This window comes from Phragmites australis, chromosome 3 (genome assembly GCF_958298935.1).
Source record: "Phragmites australis chromosome 3, lpPhrAust1.1, whole genome shotgun sequence".
Classification (NCBI taxonomy): Eukaryota; Viridiplantae; Streptophyta; class Magnoliopsida; order Poales; family Poaceae; genus Phragmites; species Phragmites australis.
Genome location: NC_084923.1, coordinates 34852195 through 34873160, shown reverse-complemented (window position 1 = coordinate 34873160; position 20966 = coordinate 34852195). Strand labels below are relative to the sequence as shown.

Below are 20966 nucleotides of genomic sequence, written 5' to 3'. Positions count from 1 at the left end.
TGTTCTGTGCCACCTTGTGTCTTCTATCTTTGCGTGGCGAGCGTCCAACGGGTGAAATACCACTACACAACCTTTGAAAACGACTGTCACCTATTCCTGCCATCGCCATCCACTGTTTGGTTTGTAGAAGGAACAGCATTTGAGTGCAGATGTTAAGACATGCGTTCTGGAAATGTACAAACTTTTGCCATTAGGAAACACTTTTCTTTTTGTTCATTTTAAAATAAACACATCTGGATATAAGGAAATTTCGGTGAGCAACTTTTGTAACTTGCACTACTAGAAGATCCGCATGTGAAAAGGAAAAGGCTGGTAACTGCACCAGATAATGATAATCTGATAGTTAAAATGTTCATAAATTCAACAGACACCACCTTATTTCAAAATTTTCATGGGTGCACATCAGTATCTAGCTTCAGTGTATCTTATCTGGAACTTGAATTATGGAGAAATTTAGAGAAACTTTAGGAGCGTGTAAAGGACACAGCGGTCAGCACCTCACTAAGCCTAAGAAACACAATCGAAATTATTAAGTGATATGGTTCATCACCAAGGGTTCTCAACAATGATTCGTCACCCAGAGTGCATATCACCATTTCTGTTCATCAAGAAGCACATGACCAGCATGCCTCATCTGATGACCAGGCCGGCCGTACAAGGCTATAAGCAAGCACCATATATAGCAATTCTGGACTTTTATCATTCCACAACCTTACAAAGATTGATCAAGCCATTATTTATTAGGAAACAAAACAGTTAAGGTATGAAAAAAATAAAATCGGAACAACTTCAAGGAACCCCCTCGGCGCCTCCTCGCGAGGCGACGCGAGGGGCGAAAACTCCCCGCTGCCCGAACCTCGCCGGGCACCGCCAACGCCCGGCAATGGCGGCGGCCCCCCTCCCCTCCCTTTCCCTCCCCTTCCTTTCTCAGATGTTTCCCGGTGCTGTGACGACCATGGGGCTGACCGGTGGCGGCTGGGAACCGCACGGGCGGCCCGGATCTGCGCGGCTGTGGGCAGGATCCGTGCTGGTTCGCAGAGGCCTCAGCCCTCTCCGATGCCATCTCCGCGCTCCCCTTCTCCGTCGCTACTCTGGGCTGCGACACGGACCACCTCGGCGGCTCCTCCCTCTGCTGCGAGGCCTGATCTTGATGCAATCTTTCCCTGAGCTATACTCCTTCACCAAGATAAAAAAATCTCTCTCCGGCTTCAACTCTCAGCAGACCTGATCTTTATGATTTATTTCGCTTTCCTCTCTCAGCTCATGCTTACTCTCAGTTTCAAACTCTCCACGCCATAATTGAAGGGCTTCAGCTTTTTACAAGACCAGACACCTGTAAATACATTTGGGGCAACTCTCCTTTTTCATCAAAAAAGGCATACAAGTTTCTAATGGGCCACACACCAGTCCTACCAGCGTTCAAATGGATTTGGAGATCTTCTTGCAAGAAAAAACATAAATTATTTTTTTGTTACTGCTCAAAGACAGGCTAACCTATGTTAAGAAGAAGAAATATGATCTTGAATGATTACATTTGTGAACTTTGCATTTGGTAGAGAGAAGAGACAACTGCTCATTTGTTTATGAGATGTACCTTCGCCAGAGCGTGCTAGTCCTCAATTGGTATTTCCCTACCTCATCGAATTCATGTTGACTGAATTTGGCCTTACATAAAACAGAAAATTAATGAGCCTTTTTACATGGAAATAATCATTCTGATGTGCTGGAGCATCTGGAAAGTTTGGAACGATTGGCTCTTCAACCAGATTGATCTATTATGAGATGCAAGACTAGGTTCCTTCATAGTTAAGCTTGGTAACTCATAGGGGCCAAAAGAAGATTTCTAGGATAACTTTCTCAATGGATAGGCTCCAAATTGTAACTTCTTAGCTTCATTTTGTTTTCTTCATGCTTCTGATATGTGCTTTTACTTTATTTTTGTTTTGCATATTTAATATATATCCTGTAGGGACATAATCCCTCCAGTTTTTCCTTAAAAAACACAAACATTGAACACGGTAACATTAAGTACAAACTCATACAAAGATGTGGATGCGTTATGAAAGTGTCGCCGAACGAATACGTAGGGAACGATACCGTAATTTGATTTCAGATGGGATCCGAAAAATGAGAAGGAGATTATTCGCTAATTCCTCTCCTATGTTCTTCATTTATTTTTATTAGTAAAATGAATCACATATCCATAGCCGGTAAGTCGGTAACGGCAGAGAGGCTGGATGACAAGAGTGGATGGCAATTTAAATTTTAGGGTTTTTATTAGATGGGAGGAAAGTAAGGGGAAGAGGTGAACCAACTCGTGTTTTATATTTTCTTTATTTATTTTCATTAGTAAAACATGTCACATAATGTCCGTAGCTAGTAACGAGATAGAGACGCTGGAGAACAGAGTGGATGACAAAAGTGAGTAAATTATTTGAATTTTAAGAGTTTTTATTAGATATGAGGAGAGTAGAGAAAGAAGTGATGTGAAAATCAACTCATATTTTATATAATAGAGATTCATAGTTTGGCATTCACTTTCCTCTACTGTTTGAAAACATATGACCGTCTTTAGGTACACTTTTCTGACCTCTATCTTTTGCCACAAGCCTCTGCGTCTCTTACTGATTTCATCATAATGGTCCTCAAATAAGAATAATTGATGAATCATGTCTGCACCAACCAGTGGAGCATGTGTATACTGTCAACTAAAAGTTAGAGCTAACCCAAGAAATTCTTTAACTGCTAGCTTCATGTAATAAAGTTAAAATCCAATGCCTTTCTCAAGGCTATTAATTTTGAAGACTTTTGCTAATAAGCGGTTCAAATTCTCGACTTGTGCGCAGCATAATATTGTGTTGTCTAAACTATTAGGTGCCTTACTTGGAACAATGGACTGATCTTGAGGCACAACATTCAAGTTGCGTTACAAGAGGAAGAGCGGCCCTTCGTGATGCTTCAAGTTTACCGATCATTGGGAATGTTAGGGTTAGCTTTATGCCTTTAATTGTTAAAACCACATGCCATGGTAGTCGATCCAGTTTGCTTCATATCAATTCTTTTCATATTATTTTGTGCATGTTTTATCGACTTATCCTTTCGATCATGTTTCAGAGTTACATTGGAGAACACACAAGACACGATATTTTTTAACGAGGTTCGACCAAGTCGCCTACATCCTCGGGGCATGACTACGGGCGCTCCTCCCCAACTGTTTCGTCTTGCCATGGTTACAACGGTGGTGCCTTCTATTTAAAGGCTCGGAATTAGAGTTCGACTACAACTCTAATCCTAATCCCACCCAATTACAACTCAAGTCTATCTGTAACCTACCATGTACACATATTCGACACATATTCCAACAAACTCCACCTTGACGAATATGCACGCCAACTTGAGTCTGCCATGTGTGAACCTCCGTGTACCTAGACTTGAGCCGTTTATCTCTAATGCTCATCCTGAACAGTCCGACGAGGATGCCTCGCCGCTAGGAACGTATTCCGCAAAATTTGCAGATCTCACCTTCATGACTTCACCTTTCAACTTGTATTGATGACCTCCCATCTTCTCACCTATCATCACAGTCTTACCATCCTGCATCACATTCAAGATCTTCTTATCTGATATCGCCTAATATAGCCAACCTTCTCCATGCAAAAATCCAAGCGATATTAGATTCTTCCTAAGTCCTGGTACATGCCGCACACCCTCAAGTAGCACTTCTTGTCCATCATACATCTTCAGTTTGATATTACCGACTCCCATAACACGGTAACCCGTGTCATCTCCCAAGCGAGCAAGACCAAAATCACCTTCAGAGTATGAAAAGAACCACTCCTTGTTTGATGTTGCATGATATGAACTCGCTGAATCTAACAGCCATGCTTCACTACAAGACTTTTCACTTGATAGTACGAGAAGATCACCATCGCTATCCGAGTCATCTTTTTTGGAAACCACAATATTTGCCACGCCCTTCTTCAATTCTGGACAATCTTTCCTTACATGTCCCCAATCCTTGCATTTATAGTATTGTGGCCCCTTCTTCTTCTTTTTCTTGTTAGTCTCCCTGCCTCAATCACCTTTGACGAAAAAAGCATCTCCAGATGAACTCTCACCAGCATTGTTCTTCCTCCTTTGTTCATGAGCAAACAACGCCGTAAGAATATCATCCACTTTGACTGCCTCTTTACCATACGTCAGTGTTGTGACCAAGTACTCATAAGACCTTGGCAAGGAACACAGAAGAATAATCGTCTTGTCTTCATCATCAATTGTCACTTCCACCTTCATAAGATCAGCGACAACTTGATTAAAGACGTTTACGTGCTCAGCAAGATCCGACCCCTCCTGCATCTTCAGCCCATACAGTTTTTGCTTCAGATACAACTTCCGAGTCAATGTCTTGGACATGAATTGATCATCTAATTTATCCCAAATCTTCTTAGGTGATGTTTCATCCATGACATGGTACATGATCTGATCGGAGAGACACAACCTTATTGTCGCCGCCGCTTGTGTTTGCATCTCTTCCCACTTGTCATCATCTACCGTGACTGGCTTCTTGTCGCTAAGAGCCTTCAGGATCCCCTGCTGCGCCAGCAAGTCCTTGACTCTTGTCTGCCAAAGCCCGAAGTTGCCAGTCCCGTCAAATCTCATCACCTCGAATTTGGAAGCCATCGACGTCATCTGCCTGTTGCCGCAGACTACCGAATCCCGCTCACGTGTACCTCACGTGTGCTGAACGCTCCTCCGCACGCTCGTACCCGTGCCCCGCGTGGACACACCGCCACGCACACGCCGAACCACGCGTACGCCCGCCTCATACACTGCTCGTGCACGATCTGCCGCTCTCAAGCCCCGTCGACTGCCACGCCACTTGCACACGACGAAACCGACCCGCTCGACCGGCTCTTGCGAGACATCACGCCAGAGCTTCACAGACCGGTCTCCGCCTCACTTAACGAGCCCTGTACGCGTAACTGAAATGTGACCGACTCCAATTCGGTGATCAATCCACGTCTCCCTGAGCTGGACCCACCGAGCCGAACACGCCTGCCGAAACCAATCCAAACACGAACTCCAACATGAGCTCGCCTCCTTTTTTAATGCCACATGCGAGCTGCCTCCTTTTTTTAATGCTACATCCGAGCTGCCTCTTTTTTTTAATGCCTCTTCCTACACTCTTCCGTCACCTTGTGCATCATGACAGGACAGACAATCAAAGCAGCTCCCTTTTTTTATTTGTCAAAGCTGCTGCCCGAACAAACAATCAAAGTAGCTCTTTTTTATTCAGCAAAGCAGCTCCTTTTTTTATTCGGCCACATGCACCCATGCTTTGATACCACTTGATGAGGGGGACAACAACCAATCCCATCGTCCTGTACTGCTTCGTATTCCCGAACGTTTTTGCAACTTCCGTAGTTCACCATAACTTTCGTCACCGTTGTCGTTGCTCCACCTTGAGCAAACAACAGTCGCTCTGATTTAGATTAACTGCCCGTTAATCAAACCATGAGTCGAAGCCGCCGCCTTGTCCGCGACGTCTTCCAGCCGCACCGTCGAACCTGTCCGTCACGTCTGACCGACCCCTATCAAACAACAGCCACCAGCCGCCATCAACCCGATCTCCACGTCTGGACGGATCCCCGTTGATGCAGCCCATCGGACGGTTCAAACCACCACGCTTGAAGTGTCTGAATCCACCGACCGAATCGTCGATCGCCGCCATGCTCCATCTTGCGCCGTCCTTCCCCAGACCCGTGCAAGCCTTGCGCGGTGTGGAACATATCCTCGTGTCTTCTCTTGATCTTTCAACATGGCTCTGGTACCACTTGTTAGGATATTAGCGGAAGCATCACCAGGATCATCAAGCCAAGTACAAGATCAACACACAAGACACGATATTTTTTAACGAGGTTCGACCAAGTCGTCTACATCCTCGGGGCATGACTACGGGCGCTCCTCTCCAACTGTTTCGTCTTGCCATGGTTACAACGGTGGTGCCTTCTATTTAAAGGCCCGGAATTAGAGTTCGACTACAACTCTAATCCTAATCCCACCCAATTACATCTCAAGTCTATCTGTAACCTACCATGTACACATATTCGACACATATTCCAACAGCTGGATCGGACGATCAAGAAATATTAATTTGGTTGTAGTGCAGATTTTGTTTTCCCTAATTTAGAAGCATAGTCTGCTGTAGAAGTACAAAGATCACAGAAATGTTACAAACCAAAGATCTTTCATCCTTTGAAGTGTCTGCGATGTGTTCATATGTGATTTTACAAGAGCACCATGCGCTATTTACTTTCCTAAATCTCAGTGACAAAAACTACGGGTTCAGAAGTTGTTATCTCACACATTTACTTACTGAGTCTATGCAACTAAGGGATTCTTGTAAAGCATTAACCGTTACAAGGATAACAAGTCAGTAGGGCAGGCTGCTACATCTGCAGAGTAATTTTTTAACCAATCCCCAAAAAAGTTCAATCATTGTAAACCGACTAACTATGCAGAAACAATTAAACAACTCTATTTAAATACAGCACATGGGTTGTTCTCTTTTTTGAGAACATCCATGGCACGCATTTCATTAAGGGCCCATTTGGATCTAAAATTTGATCTGAATCAGAATTAGATTCTTGGGCCGATCTGTTTGAGCCTGTCAGAAATTAGAAACCACGAATCCTATTAAATCCAGGGAAGCCCATTAAGACCTACATAAGATTTCTAGGTGAAAAAAATAAAAACATGGATTGATCTTGTTCCCCTCTGCTCGTGTGTGACTCCGATGCAGTGGCTCCTCTGTCGCTAGGTGCTTTCCCATCGCCATCGTGCACATTACCACCCCGTCACTATCAAGTGCCCTTCTCTCACCAGAAATAGGTGCATCGCCCTCTCCCTTGCCATTGGGTGTTTCCTCACCACATTCGCATGATCCCCGCCGCCGTCATGTGCATTCCCCGTTGCCATCGGGCGCACCATGGCGCCATCACGGGAAACTAGCACCATCGAGAGTGCCTATCCTCCTTCCACACATGCCCCTTCCAATTTATATCCCCTACTTTACTATAATGACGTCGTGAGATTTGTTCAAATTTATCGGTAAGCTTTCGCTGTGGCTCTCTTCAAATTTATTGGTAAGCTTTCCCAATTACTCCAAATTTATTGTGGCTCTCTTCAAAACCTTGTGCATGGTGCTTCTTCTGATACCACTTTGGTTTTTGCGGCCATCTTCTTGCTCCGGTGTTTGGTCAGTCGATGGTGAAGTTGGGAGAGATGATGCGTCTCCGGCAAGCACAAGGGTCTCCAGAGATCTGTTTGTTTTTCCTGTTTTTTTAATCCTCTATGTCAGTAAGTTGGGACAGTTGTTCCTCCGTATCCTTTGCATACAAGTCTATATTTCTACTTGTCCTTGTACGTTCTCCTTACATTGTAATGCAGGCGCATGCATCCCAAAAAGAGTTATCACATATTTTTTCCGGACACTTTGATTCCTTAGCCCTTCTAGTATTAGACTCTTCCATGTGGGCCACTTTTTTTAAAAAGAAAATGTTGCGGTTGGACTCTGTTTAAATGGACTAACGTCAGGCATTAAATATTAGGTACTTTGGGTTAAGTTTTATATAATGCCAGCGGTGCGTATTAGAGGTAGCTTAGGTTAATTTTTCATAATGGCAAAGGTGAGTAATTTAAAAACATGTTAGAGCTAATAGCTATTGTTGTCAATGATGATTAGAGTTTACCAAATCGATGATACGATGTTTTGCATTTTTGTAAGAATTTTTATAATTTTTTCTTTTTCTCTAGCACGTCTGATTAACATGGAGTTTTAGAAAAGAGCATCCCAAAATAGTAATAGTAAGATTCGTATGGTGTCTGGAACCCATGTTCTCACATGCATGGTACAAAAAGTTGAGTCAAGGTTACAAAATCACATGGCATGCACTTGACTTGGAGAAGACTCTGCGGACCGAATTGCACCATCAAACAATTCTCTTTAATACTATAAGGTTTTCCCAGAGATAGATAGCACGGATTTTGGCATTGTCGTCGGCTTGGTTGGTGTGCGACGGGGCATGAGACGTGTTTAGGGTGTTCGACGTGGCATATGTATACCACAGTGAAGTCGGAGCTGCTATCGAGGGTGGGACGTGCGGGGTGTCACTGTGTCTTTACCCTCTAGCTATTGGTTGGGTAAGCTTTGGTGTGCGCAATATGGTTAGGTCATACTAGGCTCAGGTTAGTTGTTCATGTAGTGGTACTCTTTTAAATCTTCGGTATCCCTTTCTTTTTGCGTCTTGAATAAATGAAAAAGCTCATGTTTTGTTAGAAAAGAAGTTGCTCGATGTACCGATTAGTTATCTCATCGGAAACTTTAGGGCATGTTTAGATCTTTTGCTCAGTCTTGCTGGGTCTTGTTGGGCAAGGATATGTGTTTGATAATACAAGCCTGTTTTGCTAGGTATGCTTGCTTGCTAAAGCAAGAAAATTCTTGTCGAGTCAGGCGAGCCAATTTGACTCTCTTGCTCGGGCAAGAGGAGCACGTGCAACAAGAAAAAAACTTGTGATGATAGGTTGTATAACACTATCATATCTGGATACTTTAGACTTTTTTATATTATCGGAGTATATCTATATTCCAGGAAGTGAATTCTAGGATGTATGAAAACTGTCTGTAGATACCTATAATATCTCGTAAACAGAAAAGTTTATCACCAAGAATGAGAAAGAAAGACTGCAACAGCCGTACAATGACCCCCTTATATATATGAAGCCAGGAAACTCTGTGGAGAACAAGTCCATTGAAACCATTCAAAGTTGCAGGAGCTCTGAACCCTCAAGTCTTCTGTAACTTAGATCTATATTAGCAACTCTTTCCGACTACTCAAAAGAGAGCCATTCAACTAGATTTAGATCCATCTAAGCTAACCAATCACCCCCTTATAAACAGTCCTAGAAATTGATACAATACCAACAGAATGTTGGACTATTATCCTAAGGGAGACCTGAACCTGTATAAAATTCTGTGTGTGTTGCGTGCTTTGTCTACTAGAATCATCACCTACTCTTTCTACAAGTTTGTGAGATCGGTGGTTCACTAATCGTCGACAGCTGGCGCCGTTCGTGGGGATTATGACAAAAGACGTTAAAACTTCTACACACAACATGCCGTCGGTTTCATCCAAGCATGCGTCGAGAACCGGCTTCTCGGATGAGGGGTTCTACAAAAGCTTCATCCCCTCGACCAATGATAAGTTGGCGATTGACCGGTTGGACCTCGATGAAGATTTAACTAGCGATGACTCCAGTGACGAGGTAAGTCACTTTATGGGTTAGTGTGCCAAGTATTACGGCATCGAGATTGAATCACTCGGTTAGCAAGGCAATCACGAGTGCGACGTTCGTCGCAAGTCAGGATCCTCCCTGCGGTTTTCGACAACATGGATCGTCGAAGTACCAATCTGTAGAACTCCTTTGATGACAAGTACTTGATGGATCTAGGGCGTGTTTAGCACAACTCCACTTCAGGTTTTCCTTCTCTACTCTAAAAATCCACGGTGGAGCAGATCTGCTATAGAGTTAGAGCTTGCAGTGAAAATGTTTGGCTAGCATGGTGGCTCTAGATGTAGGAATGAGAGGTTTTTGGGGAATTGTGGATGGTACTCTTGTGTTACATGTACATTATTTTTTACACATAAGCATTTGTGATTATTTGGTTGTAGTAAATACAACACATAGAATATTTGTGAGTGTTTTCAATATATGAAAATATTGTTTTTCTCGGAGATTACAATAATAAAATATTAGTGATCACGAAATAAGTTAATTACAAATATTATATTGTTCATATACACTCAAATATATCGATTACAATGATCATAGATACTCAAATAATTTAATTACAATGATCATAGTTTCCATCTTGGTGTCATCAGATGGAACGACTTGACAATCCTTTCTGAATATTTCAGAAACAAAACATTCTTGTGGTGAGTGCTGAAATGTGAATTCTGCTTCTGCTTTCTGATCATCTACAGTTGTTTCACAAGCCTGAACCTGACGATTATCTGAGTTTTCACAACCAGCTGTGACCACCATTCCATTAGAAATAGCCTGTGGTGCCACGTAAAGCTTCTTGACGTGCTTCAGTAGTTTTGATCGCAGGTACTCAACCTCCATCGTCTCTGCTAGAAACTCCTTCTCCATGCTCTCCATCATCTCCATCTGCCTCCTAATCACCTCTAGGTTCTTGTCAGAGTTTGAAGAACTCGAGTGTCACCTCCTGATAGAACAAATACCTCTCCCCCTCCGACCTGATAGCCACAACTGCAGACAACAAAACAACTTCGTTGAGTTGCAGGATGCGTGCCAACACCACTTTTGTGCTCTCTCTATCCATGATCGTCCTCGTCTCTATCAGCTCATCCTCTCTCAGCACAAATGTGATCGATGCCTTCGCGGAGTCCAGCTCGACTTTCACGGTAGCCAGTTCATCTCTCAGTGTCTTGCTATCGCTTTCTTTCATTTCGAGCTGCAGCTTGCAAGTTGCGAGCTCCTTGGTAATTGACTATGGAAAATAGACAATTACTATATTTGGGTACTCAGAGTCTTCTGTAATTCTCGAAGAATATATTTATTTTTAGAAAGTGGATCAAGCATCTCCTCCACTTTATGGAATGCCTCCTCATCTATCTCCCTCGGGAAGACCTCCGGAAGGATGTTGGCATCGATGTTCTTGTAGTGTGCCTTCAGTATGGCTAGCACTTTGGTGACCACCTCTTCCATGACTCGTCGGGCCTATCTCGAGACATGCTTAGCCACCTTCGTCTAAGGCCTATGTATGTCTTGACGAGCTTGGTCGCCCAGGTGGCTAGTCCGGCAGTGTCGGCATCTTCCACGAGCCCCACCTGAATCCCAACTCCAGTGAGTGCATCCTAAAATACATTCAGGGTTGTGGCAAGTTGTTGCCAGGTAGAGGACATCAAGGCCCCCTCCTGGCCAAGGGCATCGTGAAACTCGAATAGCTCTGCAAGGCGTGATGCTTAGAATGAGAATGTAACGGGATCGTGTTTTCAAGATGTCGAGGGCTTACTCCTTCTAGGTGGCTTCCTAGGAGAGTTGGGAGCCTAGCTTGCCCACTCAGCGGTCCTTCTTAGCCAGCGCCTTCTCAAGTTCGGTCGCTTGAGTGGTAGCCTCCAGGGCCTTGCCACAGAGCTTGTGCAACCACGACATGTACAACTACAAAGCATCAGGTCAGTACCTACGATTTCATTGACTAAACGGTCCTTTTACAGGAACTCACTTACCATAAAGAAGCAGTTAAAGACGGCCTCTAGGTCACAACCACCTGAACCTTGAACACCATGTGCGATCTCACTCCAAGGCGTATCGCGGGGCAACCCATAAATCAGATTTGTGATTGCCCGAGGTGATGGAACCTCCACTTCCCAGCTCTAGTTGGCAGATGTCGGGGGCTCGATAGGATCATTCCTATGTCCCTTGGAGGGCACAATGTCTAGGATCTGAAGTGGTCACGGCTTGGGGGCTGGTGGTGTTGCTATGAGCATCCTACAAAAAGGATTCTAAAGCTTGTTCTCCTATGAACATGAGGAGGGCAGCCATGATGGTAAACTTACATGGGTTGCTTCATGCCCTGAAAGGACTTCAGTGGGACAAAGATGGAGGCCAGCCTCTTAGATGGCTTCTAAGGGCCGCCTCCCCCAATCCTTACTCCTGTCGTGGTCAAGGCCACATCAGCCAATGCTCCCGCACCAACGACCGCCTTTTCGTGACCCTGGTCCATTACCTATATGCACACAAGGTCAATCATAACAGCTACAAAGGCTTCAGCCAAAATTCTAAACTTACCGTAGTCGGGACCAGTGCTCTAGGTGCTAGAGTTGGGGTTGGGTCCTCGGTGGCTAGAGTTGGAGCCGGAACCATAGGGTTCAAACTCGGGGGGTGAGACTTTGGGAGCTATGGACAAAGCTGGAGCCAAGGGGTCAGACATCGGTGCAGGAGGCAGCAAGGGATCACTAATCGGCGAGCTGTTACTTGACAATAAATCATCCTCATCCAGCGTGTCGCTACTAATGGAGAGCAAGGCCAGTGACGTAACATCACCACCCTCACTTCCTCTTGGACCCATAGTTCCCGTGATCAAGACCTCATCTGAATCCTCATCCTGAACACCAGCGTTCCTCCAGGTCAGGCCGCTAGCGTCCCATATGCTTTATGATTCGCGCCAAACGCCACCATGGATTAGGACTACTAAAAAAAAGAATAAAATAGGAAAGTAAAAGGCACACAAAGCTTACCGACAAGATCCCTATCTGAGTGTCAACCTCTATCTCCATAATGGGAATTGGGACGCCCTAGCAATCAGGCTCGGGGGCTGAATTGAAGAGGAACTTGGTCTTCTATTGCACCACGTCTGGAGGGAGATCTGGGGACAAAAAATGACTCAGAAGTAATGTTCCCACAACTTTCTTAACAGCTACTCAAGATAGGTCGTTAACTGGCTCACCTTATCGGGTCGTGTCCTCCACGATCGTAAACTCCCAAGCATCATGGATCCTCGACCTCAAAGGGCACATGTGGCGCTTGATGAAGTCTTTAGCGACGTCCCAAGCTGTCAACCCTTGCTCCTTTAGCTACCGGATCTCGGTGACAAGAGCATGAGAGACAGTGGTGGGCCTCGGCTCCTCCATCCATAGCTACCTCCCCAGCAACGCAAGACCCCAATACAGGAGTTCGGGCGGGCCGGGTTGGCAGTAGAACCACCTCTGGTACCACCTCGACTCGGAACTCTTGGTGGAGAAGCCGATGTACTTTACCAATTTCCCTTCTTAGAGGCGGAATCCAGCGCCGCTGGAGACCCTATCTGTAAAACTCTTTTGGAGGTAAAAATACCTAAAGAGGTCATCGTATGGGCGCACGCCCAGGAAGACCTCACATAGGTTCATGAATATGCTGAGCATGATGATGGAGTTGGAGTTGAGATGGATAAGTTCAATGCTGTAAAAGCTGAGTACTTGTAGGAAGAAGCTGGAAGGGGGAAATGGAAACCACATCAAAAGAAATCAATGAAGACAATAGTTCAGGTGGTGCCTGCATTGGGGATCGTCTTGCCCGCCATCGGTGACTAGGCGCTCAAGGTTCTCGAGGGGATGACCTCGTCGCACTCTGCCTGGGCCAGAACCTCCTCCGAGACATCAGATTTTGGCCAGGGCGGGATCATGGCTACGGCAACACCAGCAACAGAACTCTCTGCCCTGCCAGTCTTCTTGTGGCCCATGGCGTCGAGAGGAGGCAATTGGTGGGTTTAGGGTTTTTTAGAGGTAGTTGCAAGTGAGAACACTCAAGAGAAAATGGCTCGAGGTAAATGATGATGGAGGAGGTTAATGTTGTGTGGGATCCACTATCTTATTTTATATAGGGACGGAGGGTGGCTCTTCGACTAATGCCATAACGATTTCGAGTACGTCTCGGGGCCACATTCTCCTGCTTTAACGTCTCTTCTTATCTAATGCTTGACACATGCGAGGGTAGTTGGACCAGTAACCCAGAGAAACCAACACACTACTCTACCATGCGTGTGAAGTTTCCCAATGTAATCATGACCTCTTGTCAGGCAAAGATTCTGACCACTACTCAAAATCTCCGCTTTGATAGTTCAAATTTCAAACCCGGTCAGCGACTAGTCTTTTCTCTCCATCCTTTCAAAAGATTAGGATAATATTTCTTAGATGAATCAAAATTCCTACTTGGAGGGAATACCTTCTCAAAAACTCTCCTGAGTACTCGAAGGTGTTCGGTAGAACGAATAGATGACCCGACGACTCCAAGAACCCAGTTAGACGCACCATCCTAATTGAGGACCTGAGTTCTACTCGATGATGCAATCAGTCAAAATATTTATCTTTGTTGACTATGCCTTTGATCCATCGATGCTTTATTTCATATATTGATGGGGGGTTTGACGATGAGTAGTATAAAACTACCTTATTCGGATACCCTAGTGTTTCCTACATTCTCGGAGCATATCTATATATCTGGAAAGGGAATCCCTGAACATATAGAAACTGCCTACAGATGCCTAAGATACTCGTAAATAGGGAAATTTATCTTCAAGAATGAGAAGAAAAGACTGCAGGAGTTGTACGATGACCCTCCTATATATACGGAGTCGGGACCCTACAGAGGACAAGTCCGTTGAAGCCATTTAAGCTTGCAGGAGCTTTGAACCCTCGAGATTTCTATAACTTAGATCTATATTAGCAACTCTTTCCGACTACTCGCAAGGGGCAAGAGAGCCCTTGTAAACAGTCCCAGAGATTAATACAAGACTAATAGGACATAGATCTATTATTAAAAAAAAAAATCTAAACTTGTATAAAATCCTATATGTGCTACATGATTTATCTAATATAAACATCTTCTACTCTTAAATTCATGAGAGCAACAGTTCACCTATGGTTGCAGCGTGCGACAAAAGCAAACAAGCGTGAGAGCTAGGCGGCCTACCGACGTGGCTTGCTGACCCGTGGGACCTGCTTTTGCTGCTGTATTATTTTATTTAAGGTCCCTTTATGCAGGTACGGCCGTACGGGTTAAAAAGGCCAAGTTTCAAGGTTAGTAACTGCTACCATTTATGTAGTAGGCTTGTTCACCATTAGTACCTCATTCCGGACAGAGATCTCGCAGGCGTTTCGGGGTCTTATCATCTCTCGAGTTCAATCTCGGGATGGCGCTATGGCAAGGGGAAATTGCAATAGCTCATCCGCCAACAAACTCATCCTCTTCACCCTTTGTGGAGAGCACGGGTGAATTAGATGCGCTGATGGACCGGGCAAAAAAACCAAATGCCATGCTTCATCTATAGGCAAAACAACCAAATAATATCCCTCCCCTTGCCTCGCTTTGTCTAACAAGGCTAGCCTTGCCTTGCTTAGCTAGCCTCTCTCAGAGAAAAACAAAAAATGTCCTTAATCTGAGGTTACCCTCCAGTTGGTCATCCAGCTAGAGATGAAAACGGTAACAGCAAAATTCAGAATTCCGGAGATTGTTTTCGAAGTTTTTCGACTAGAGAAGCTGAAAATAATATTTTGAAAAAACAAAAATGGAAACGATAAAACTATGCGAAAACAATTTAGGTCACTTCCGATCATTTTCAAATTTTTCTGTTTTAGGCTGAAAATTCTCGTATCTTCTTCCCAGTCCACCCAAAGCCTACGGCCCAACAGAGGACGAAAGGGGAGAATCAGCGGTGTGGTGCCCAGCCATGCACCCACGTACGGCGAACACACCTGCAAAAGTGATCTACAACGCCGGCGCGGCAACTCCGGCCATGCACCAATGGCGGACACACCACAACCTGCATGGCACGATGGCCGACGACAACATCTCGACAGCAACGACCTGATGGCCAGCCGGAGCACAAACACTTCAATGACGACAGACATACGTATGTGCGTCGACACATGCACACTCGCATGGCCACGGCACAAGCGCCGACCAGAGCTCAACCTGATCAGCAAAACAAAACAACCACAGAAAACACGGGAGCTCACACTGGCGATGAATCGTGGCATCAGGCCACCGCCGTGCCAGCACGACGAGGTGTGGCACGGCGGTGAGCCCTCGACTCGACCTTCAGCAGATCACCTAGAAAAAGTAGAAAAGGGGCACGATCACCTAGAATAGATCCACCCCTCCCTAGCATTTTCCCACATATATATAGGCGGTGGACAGGGCTTCATCTTGTTACAAATAGAGTCCAATCCCTCCCTGACTCCGCAAAATCCGATCAAATCTTCACCAAAATCAACTCGGGAACCATTCAAAATTGAGATAGATAGGGATAGAAGGGAGGAATCGGAGGGGGATGGATGGATTTGATCTCCAACTCGTTAGACATAAGGGCAGCGTCGATTTGAGCAGCCATGGCGGCTTAGGAACGAAAGGGGGAAAAGGGCTCTACCTTGAGCCGGACCGGCCGAGGCTAGAAGAAGGGAGAGGGAGAAGAGGCGGGTGGGCCTAGGTCTCTGGCTGGCCTAGCCAAGGGAAAGGGGAAGGGGTGCCTGGTCTCAGGCAGAGAGGGCAAAGGGAGAAGTCTGGGCTGGCTCGGGTAGAAAGTGAGAAGGGATGGGCCACTTTCTTCTTTTATATTTTTTCTTTTCTTTTATTTCTCTTTTTTTCCTTTTTATCTATACATATCCTCATAACTATTTATATATAGGTGTATGTATATACCAATGAATCTTATTGCTTCCAAAATGACGTCGTACACAAGGAGAATTAGCCTAATGGTTGAAGCTAGTGCTCAATGTTATGGTTCAATTCTTTCGTGTTTGAATTATTGATTCTCAATCGACACCGGCATGTTGCATCCTAATAACACTGTTTTCGGTTTTCTCGTATTATCGATGCCGTATTCGTTTTCGGCATTATCATTATCAACTTCATTTCAAGTAAAAATGTAAAACTAAGAGTGATTTAGGTCTTTTCAGATAGTTTTCAAACCGTTTTCATCTCTACTTCCACCAGACACCTGGACTGCTCCACACGTGGAGCATGGGAGTGTGCCCTACTTGACACGTGGAATTACGAGAAAGGAGCGGGAGGGGGCGGCGTGCACGCGAAAACATGGGCGAGCCAAAACTGGTTTTCTTTCATATGATATGTGAGGTCACTTTCCTACTGGTCCCACGTTATTAATTAATCCTTCTGAGTTTCCTAGTAAAATATTTTTAATACGTAGTAAAATGAGAAAAAGCTTTGAATAAAAAGCTTCAATTCATTAGTAAAGTTAAATGAAGATTGAAGTTTTTTTATAAGAAGCTTGAGTTAATTACTAAAATGTTAACATTATGAATAGAAATAATGAGTTTGATAGTACAGAGTTCTTAATTCAAGTAAAAAGTTGAAATATGTTAATAAAAAGCTTGGATTTAGTAAAAGGTTTTAAATTGATAGAATAAAGTAAATACCCCTAAATAAAAAGCTTCAATTTTATAGGAAAAAGTTTTAAATTTATAGTAAACAGTTAACATCTTTTGAAGAAAAAGATTGAATTTGTTAGTATTATTTTAATGGAGTAGTTAAAAGTTTGGGGCTTTAAAACATTTGAAGTTCGAAACTAAGTATGAAAGATAGTTTAGCATGTTGTGCGTTTGTAAACAGGACAAAAATGAGAAAGACAGCAAAGATAAGCATCCTTTTTAGCATAGGAAAAATTGAGAAAAGTAAAAGGTAATAAAAAAATATAGCTCACGCACAGATGCAGTTTTTTTAAGCTTCTCCACAGCATACAGTTGTAGCATCTATTTATTTGCGCACACACCCACTCACATCCTAAGTACACATCTAAACCTACTACTATACTTAGCTAGAAGATTATGTTTCTAGAGAGATCGACAGAACTAGTTAAGATTCCGCAGGAGATGAGCACTGTCACATTTCGTTGCCACAGATGCAGTTCAATGCCAATAAAATCATTTCAGCTTCGCAGGCCTACAAAAGCCCAACTGGGAATTGCTCACATTGATAGCCCCAATCCCGAGTCCCCACTCTGAAGTGTGATACACTGACACGCACGCGCACATCAGGTCCGATCCGAGCGTAGAGGCTCCAGGACAAGTCTCGGACTCACATGCGGTGCCGAAGAGCCTCTGCTCACGCCGCAGCAAGCCCTGGATTCCACGGCGGAGTCTGGTGGATCACGCATGTGCTCCCCGCCGGAAATGACGGAGCCCGGAGATGATGGATCCCCATCTCGTTGACGGCCACACCAGCTACCTAGCCAACCGCCAGCCAGGCAGCCAGTACTTGCGTCTGCTAAACAACGAGTACTAGCATACGGTCTTGATCAATGATCAGCTGGATCGCAATCAGTACCAGGTACTAGTTGTTTAGTAGAGCATGTGAGCTCAGTTTGCCTTGCGTTGCGCCCGGCTGTTGCGTGGTCAGATGATCGGACGCCAGGCATCACCGGGCAGCTGCACCCTGCAACTCTCCATCGGGCATTAAACCAAACCAAATCGTTACCAGCTCCCGAATGGAAAGCCACCGACGAGTCGGCCCACCGCCTCCGGCCCGTCCCTTAATTTGTCCCACGCGGCAACTTCCGGTGCACACATGCAAGCTGCCGCCCGCCGCTGTCGGTTCCCAGCTCACAACGAAACGGCCGACCTTAACTCCTCTTGCGTAGCAGAGCCTCACTACTATTAGTAACAGAAATTAGGTACACTACGCTTCGGCCATACTCTCTGTTTTGAACGAAAATTTTAACTTATGAGGGAAATGAGCTCTCTCTTGTTTTCCCAGCAAGAAAATGAGAAGCTATATATCACTTCCCCGCAGAATTCCAATAAAATTTATATGAGATTATTCTTGTGTGTTGTGTCCCTCCTAAAGTTGGACAGTACCACACATTATACATACTCTCTCTCTCTCTCTCTCTCTCTCTCTCTCTATATATATATATATATATATATATATATATATATATATATATATATATATATATATATATATATATATATATAGCAGTACGGTCAAAGTAAAAAACAAGTAAATGCAAACTGGAGGATTTATACGGTTCATATTCATACTTTATAGCAACAAGGAACAGCACAGCCATGTTGCTCGTTCCATGACGTCACACGCATACACCTCACCGAGAAGACATGCATATCCATTTGGCACCACCGCACCATCCCATGTCAATGCCCTGGTCCACTCACTCCACCACATAACTTTTAGTAGTGTGGACCGGAGAATCAGTCTACAGTCTACACAAAGTTAATCAAATTGTGTGTTACTTGATATCGACACGTCTATACTGATTTTGTTAATTTTTAATCTCACTATCTTTATCTTTTAATAGATAATATGTAAGTATATATATGTGTGATAGTGTGAATGTGTACATTCATCTACAAGCAATACTGATATTTCTAAAAGAACCCATATGCTACTACTCTTCACAGTCCAACTTAACTATACACTAACACGCCCTCTGGACCTCCAAACTAAGTCCTCCTTTCTCAGCTTCTCACCACCAACGCATGGAAGCATCCATCCACCAATTCTCCCTCCTGCCTACTTGACCAAAATGCATGCTTGTCCTTCCATCCTTAGTCCCCAAGAACGTAACCAATCAACCACCCACCACTCGATCAGTCCTGCTGCCATACTTAGCTCGCTTCTCTTCCTTGCGGTATAAAGCCACTCACTTGACCTTCTCTTTCCAACAATCACACAAACTCCTCCACTTCCACCACTTGCTAACTACTCCTCGCCCACCACTCGGCTCCAGTGATCTCTTCTTGTGTGGAGAAGGCAAGAACAAGGCGTGCACCTTGTTGAGTTCAAGAAAATCTATCAGAGATAGGAGATAGATCGTATCATCGTACATAGTAGGCATGGCCATGGTGGAGGCGGTTCTCGACGCGGAGACGATACCGTGGTCGAGCCGGGAGGAGGAGGGCCAGGTGCAGGCGCGCTACGTCGAGGGCTGGGCGAAGCGGAAGCGCTCCAGCCGCCACCCTCGCGCGCCCACCGAGGAGGAGCACCTCGCGCTCTGCCTCCTCATGCTGGCGCGCGGCCACCGCGACGTCCGCGCTCCCGCACCGGCAACGGCGCAGGAGCACAGGTGCTCCGTGTGCGGCAAGGCGTTCCCGTCCCATCAGGCCCTCGGCGGCCACAAGTCCAGCCACCGCACCAGGCCGCAGGCAGCCCCAACCGCCGCCACGGCCGGCGAAGAGCCGGCCCCGGCCCAGGCGGCGTCCTTGGTCTCGTCGACTGCAGCGTCCGGCGGGGACAAGGTGCACGAGTGCTCGGTGTGCAAGAAGACGTTCCCGACGGGGCAGGCGCTCGGTGGGCACAAGCGATGCCACTACGAGAGCACCAACGCCACAACCGCCGCCTCCAACCCCGCGGGCCGTGGGTTCGACCTGAACATACCGGCGCTGCCAGACATGATCGCCGAATGGTGCTTGCCGGCAGTCGACGAAGAGTAGGAGGAGGTGCTCAGCCCCTTGGCCTTCAAGAAACTGAGGCTAAAGATCCCGGCATAGTAGATTATTCTCTCCGTCTTTATATTGATAATATTTTAAGTTAAAAATAAGTATTAAGTTAAATGGTAAAATAATTATATTTTTATTTTAATACTATTTATTATGTGAAAAATGAGATTTATATTAGAAAGAAAGTTACTTAATGAAAAATATATAAGATAAAAAATTTAAACTAAAGTTATCTCAAAATTATATAAAATTATGTATTAAACATTGTACAAGAGTCTAAAAAATCATTGGCGGAGGGAGTAGCTAGTAGTTGAGTGCTGCAAGTCTCCTCATTAGTTTGCTGTACTGTTGGATTGCTGCGTTGGTGATTACTTGTACACCTGTACTACTGTATATAATACTTCCTCTGATTACAAATATAGATCGTTTTAGACTTGTGCATAAGGATTAAGAAAGTAGATCAAATGATCTTGTTGCCCTTTATTTATTCTGCATTGAAAAAGATAACTCATTCATTTGTGAGAGTAGTAGTATTTATTAAACAAGGGTACGAAGGGAACAAAAGAGAAAAAATACATAGAAGTTCAAGAATAACCTATATTTAGAGAATAGTTGAGGAAACTAAAACGATCTATATTTACAATCAGAGGGAGTACTACCTTGCAGGTGAAGGCGAAGTTCTAGGTTGTCTTTGATTGGTGTAGGCTTGTGTATTTAATTCTATAGAATGATTCTTTCATTGATTGGTTCAGTGTATGATAATGAATTATTTTATGGAAAAAATGTAAAAATATCTCAAAAGTTACTTGGATTTTGACTTTCTCTTACAAATTGTTTTGTTGAAAAAGCCCTCTAAAAATTTGGTTTTGTTGGAAGAAACTCAACAAAAATTAAAAAAAACAAAAAAATTCTAAAAAAACTAGATAC

General features: G+C 44.5%; 1 protein-coding gene across 1 annotated transcript; it reads left to right on the top strand.

The window, feature by feature from the left end:
* The first annotated feature begins 18978 nt into the window (after nt 1-18978).
* Nucleotides 18979-20262, top strand: LOC133911155 (zinc finger protein 1-like). The gene has a single exon (XM_062353355.1). The coding sequence runs from the start codon at nt 19437-19439 to the stop codon at nt 20031-20033; it is 597 nt and encodes a 198-aa protein (XP_062209339.1). The 5' UTR covers nt 18979-19436; the 3' UTR covers nt 20034-20262.
* The last annotated feature ends 704 nt before the right edge of the window (nt 20263-20966 follow it).

Bases quoted from the DNA above. Each gene is read 5' to 3' on its own strand.
- LOC133911155 (XM_062353355.1), top strand. From the start codon at position 19,437: ATGGCCATGGTGGAGGCGGTTCTCGACGCGGAGACGATACCGTGGTCG.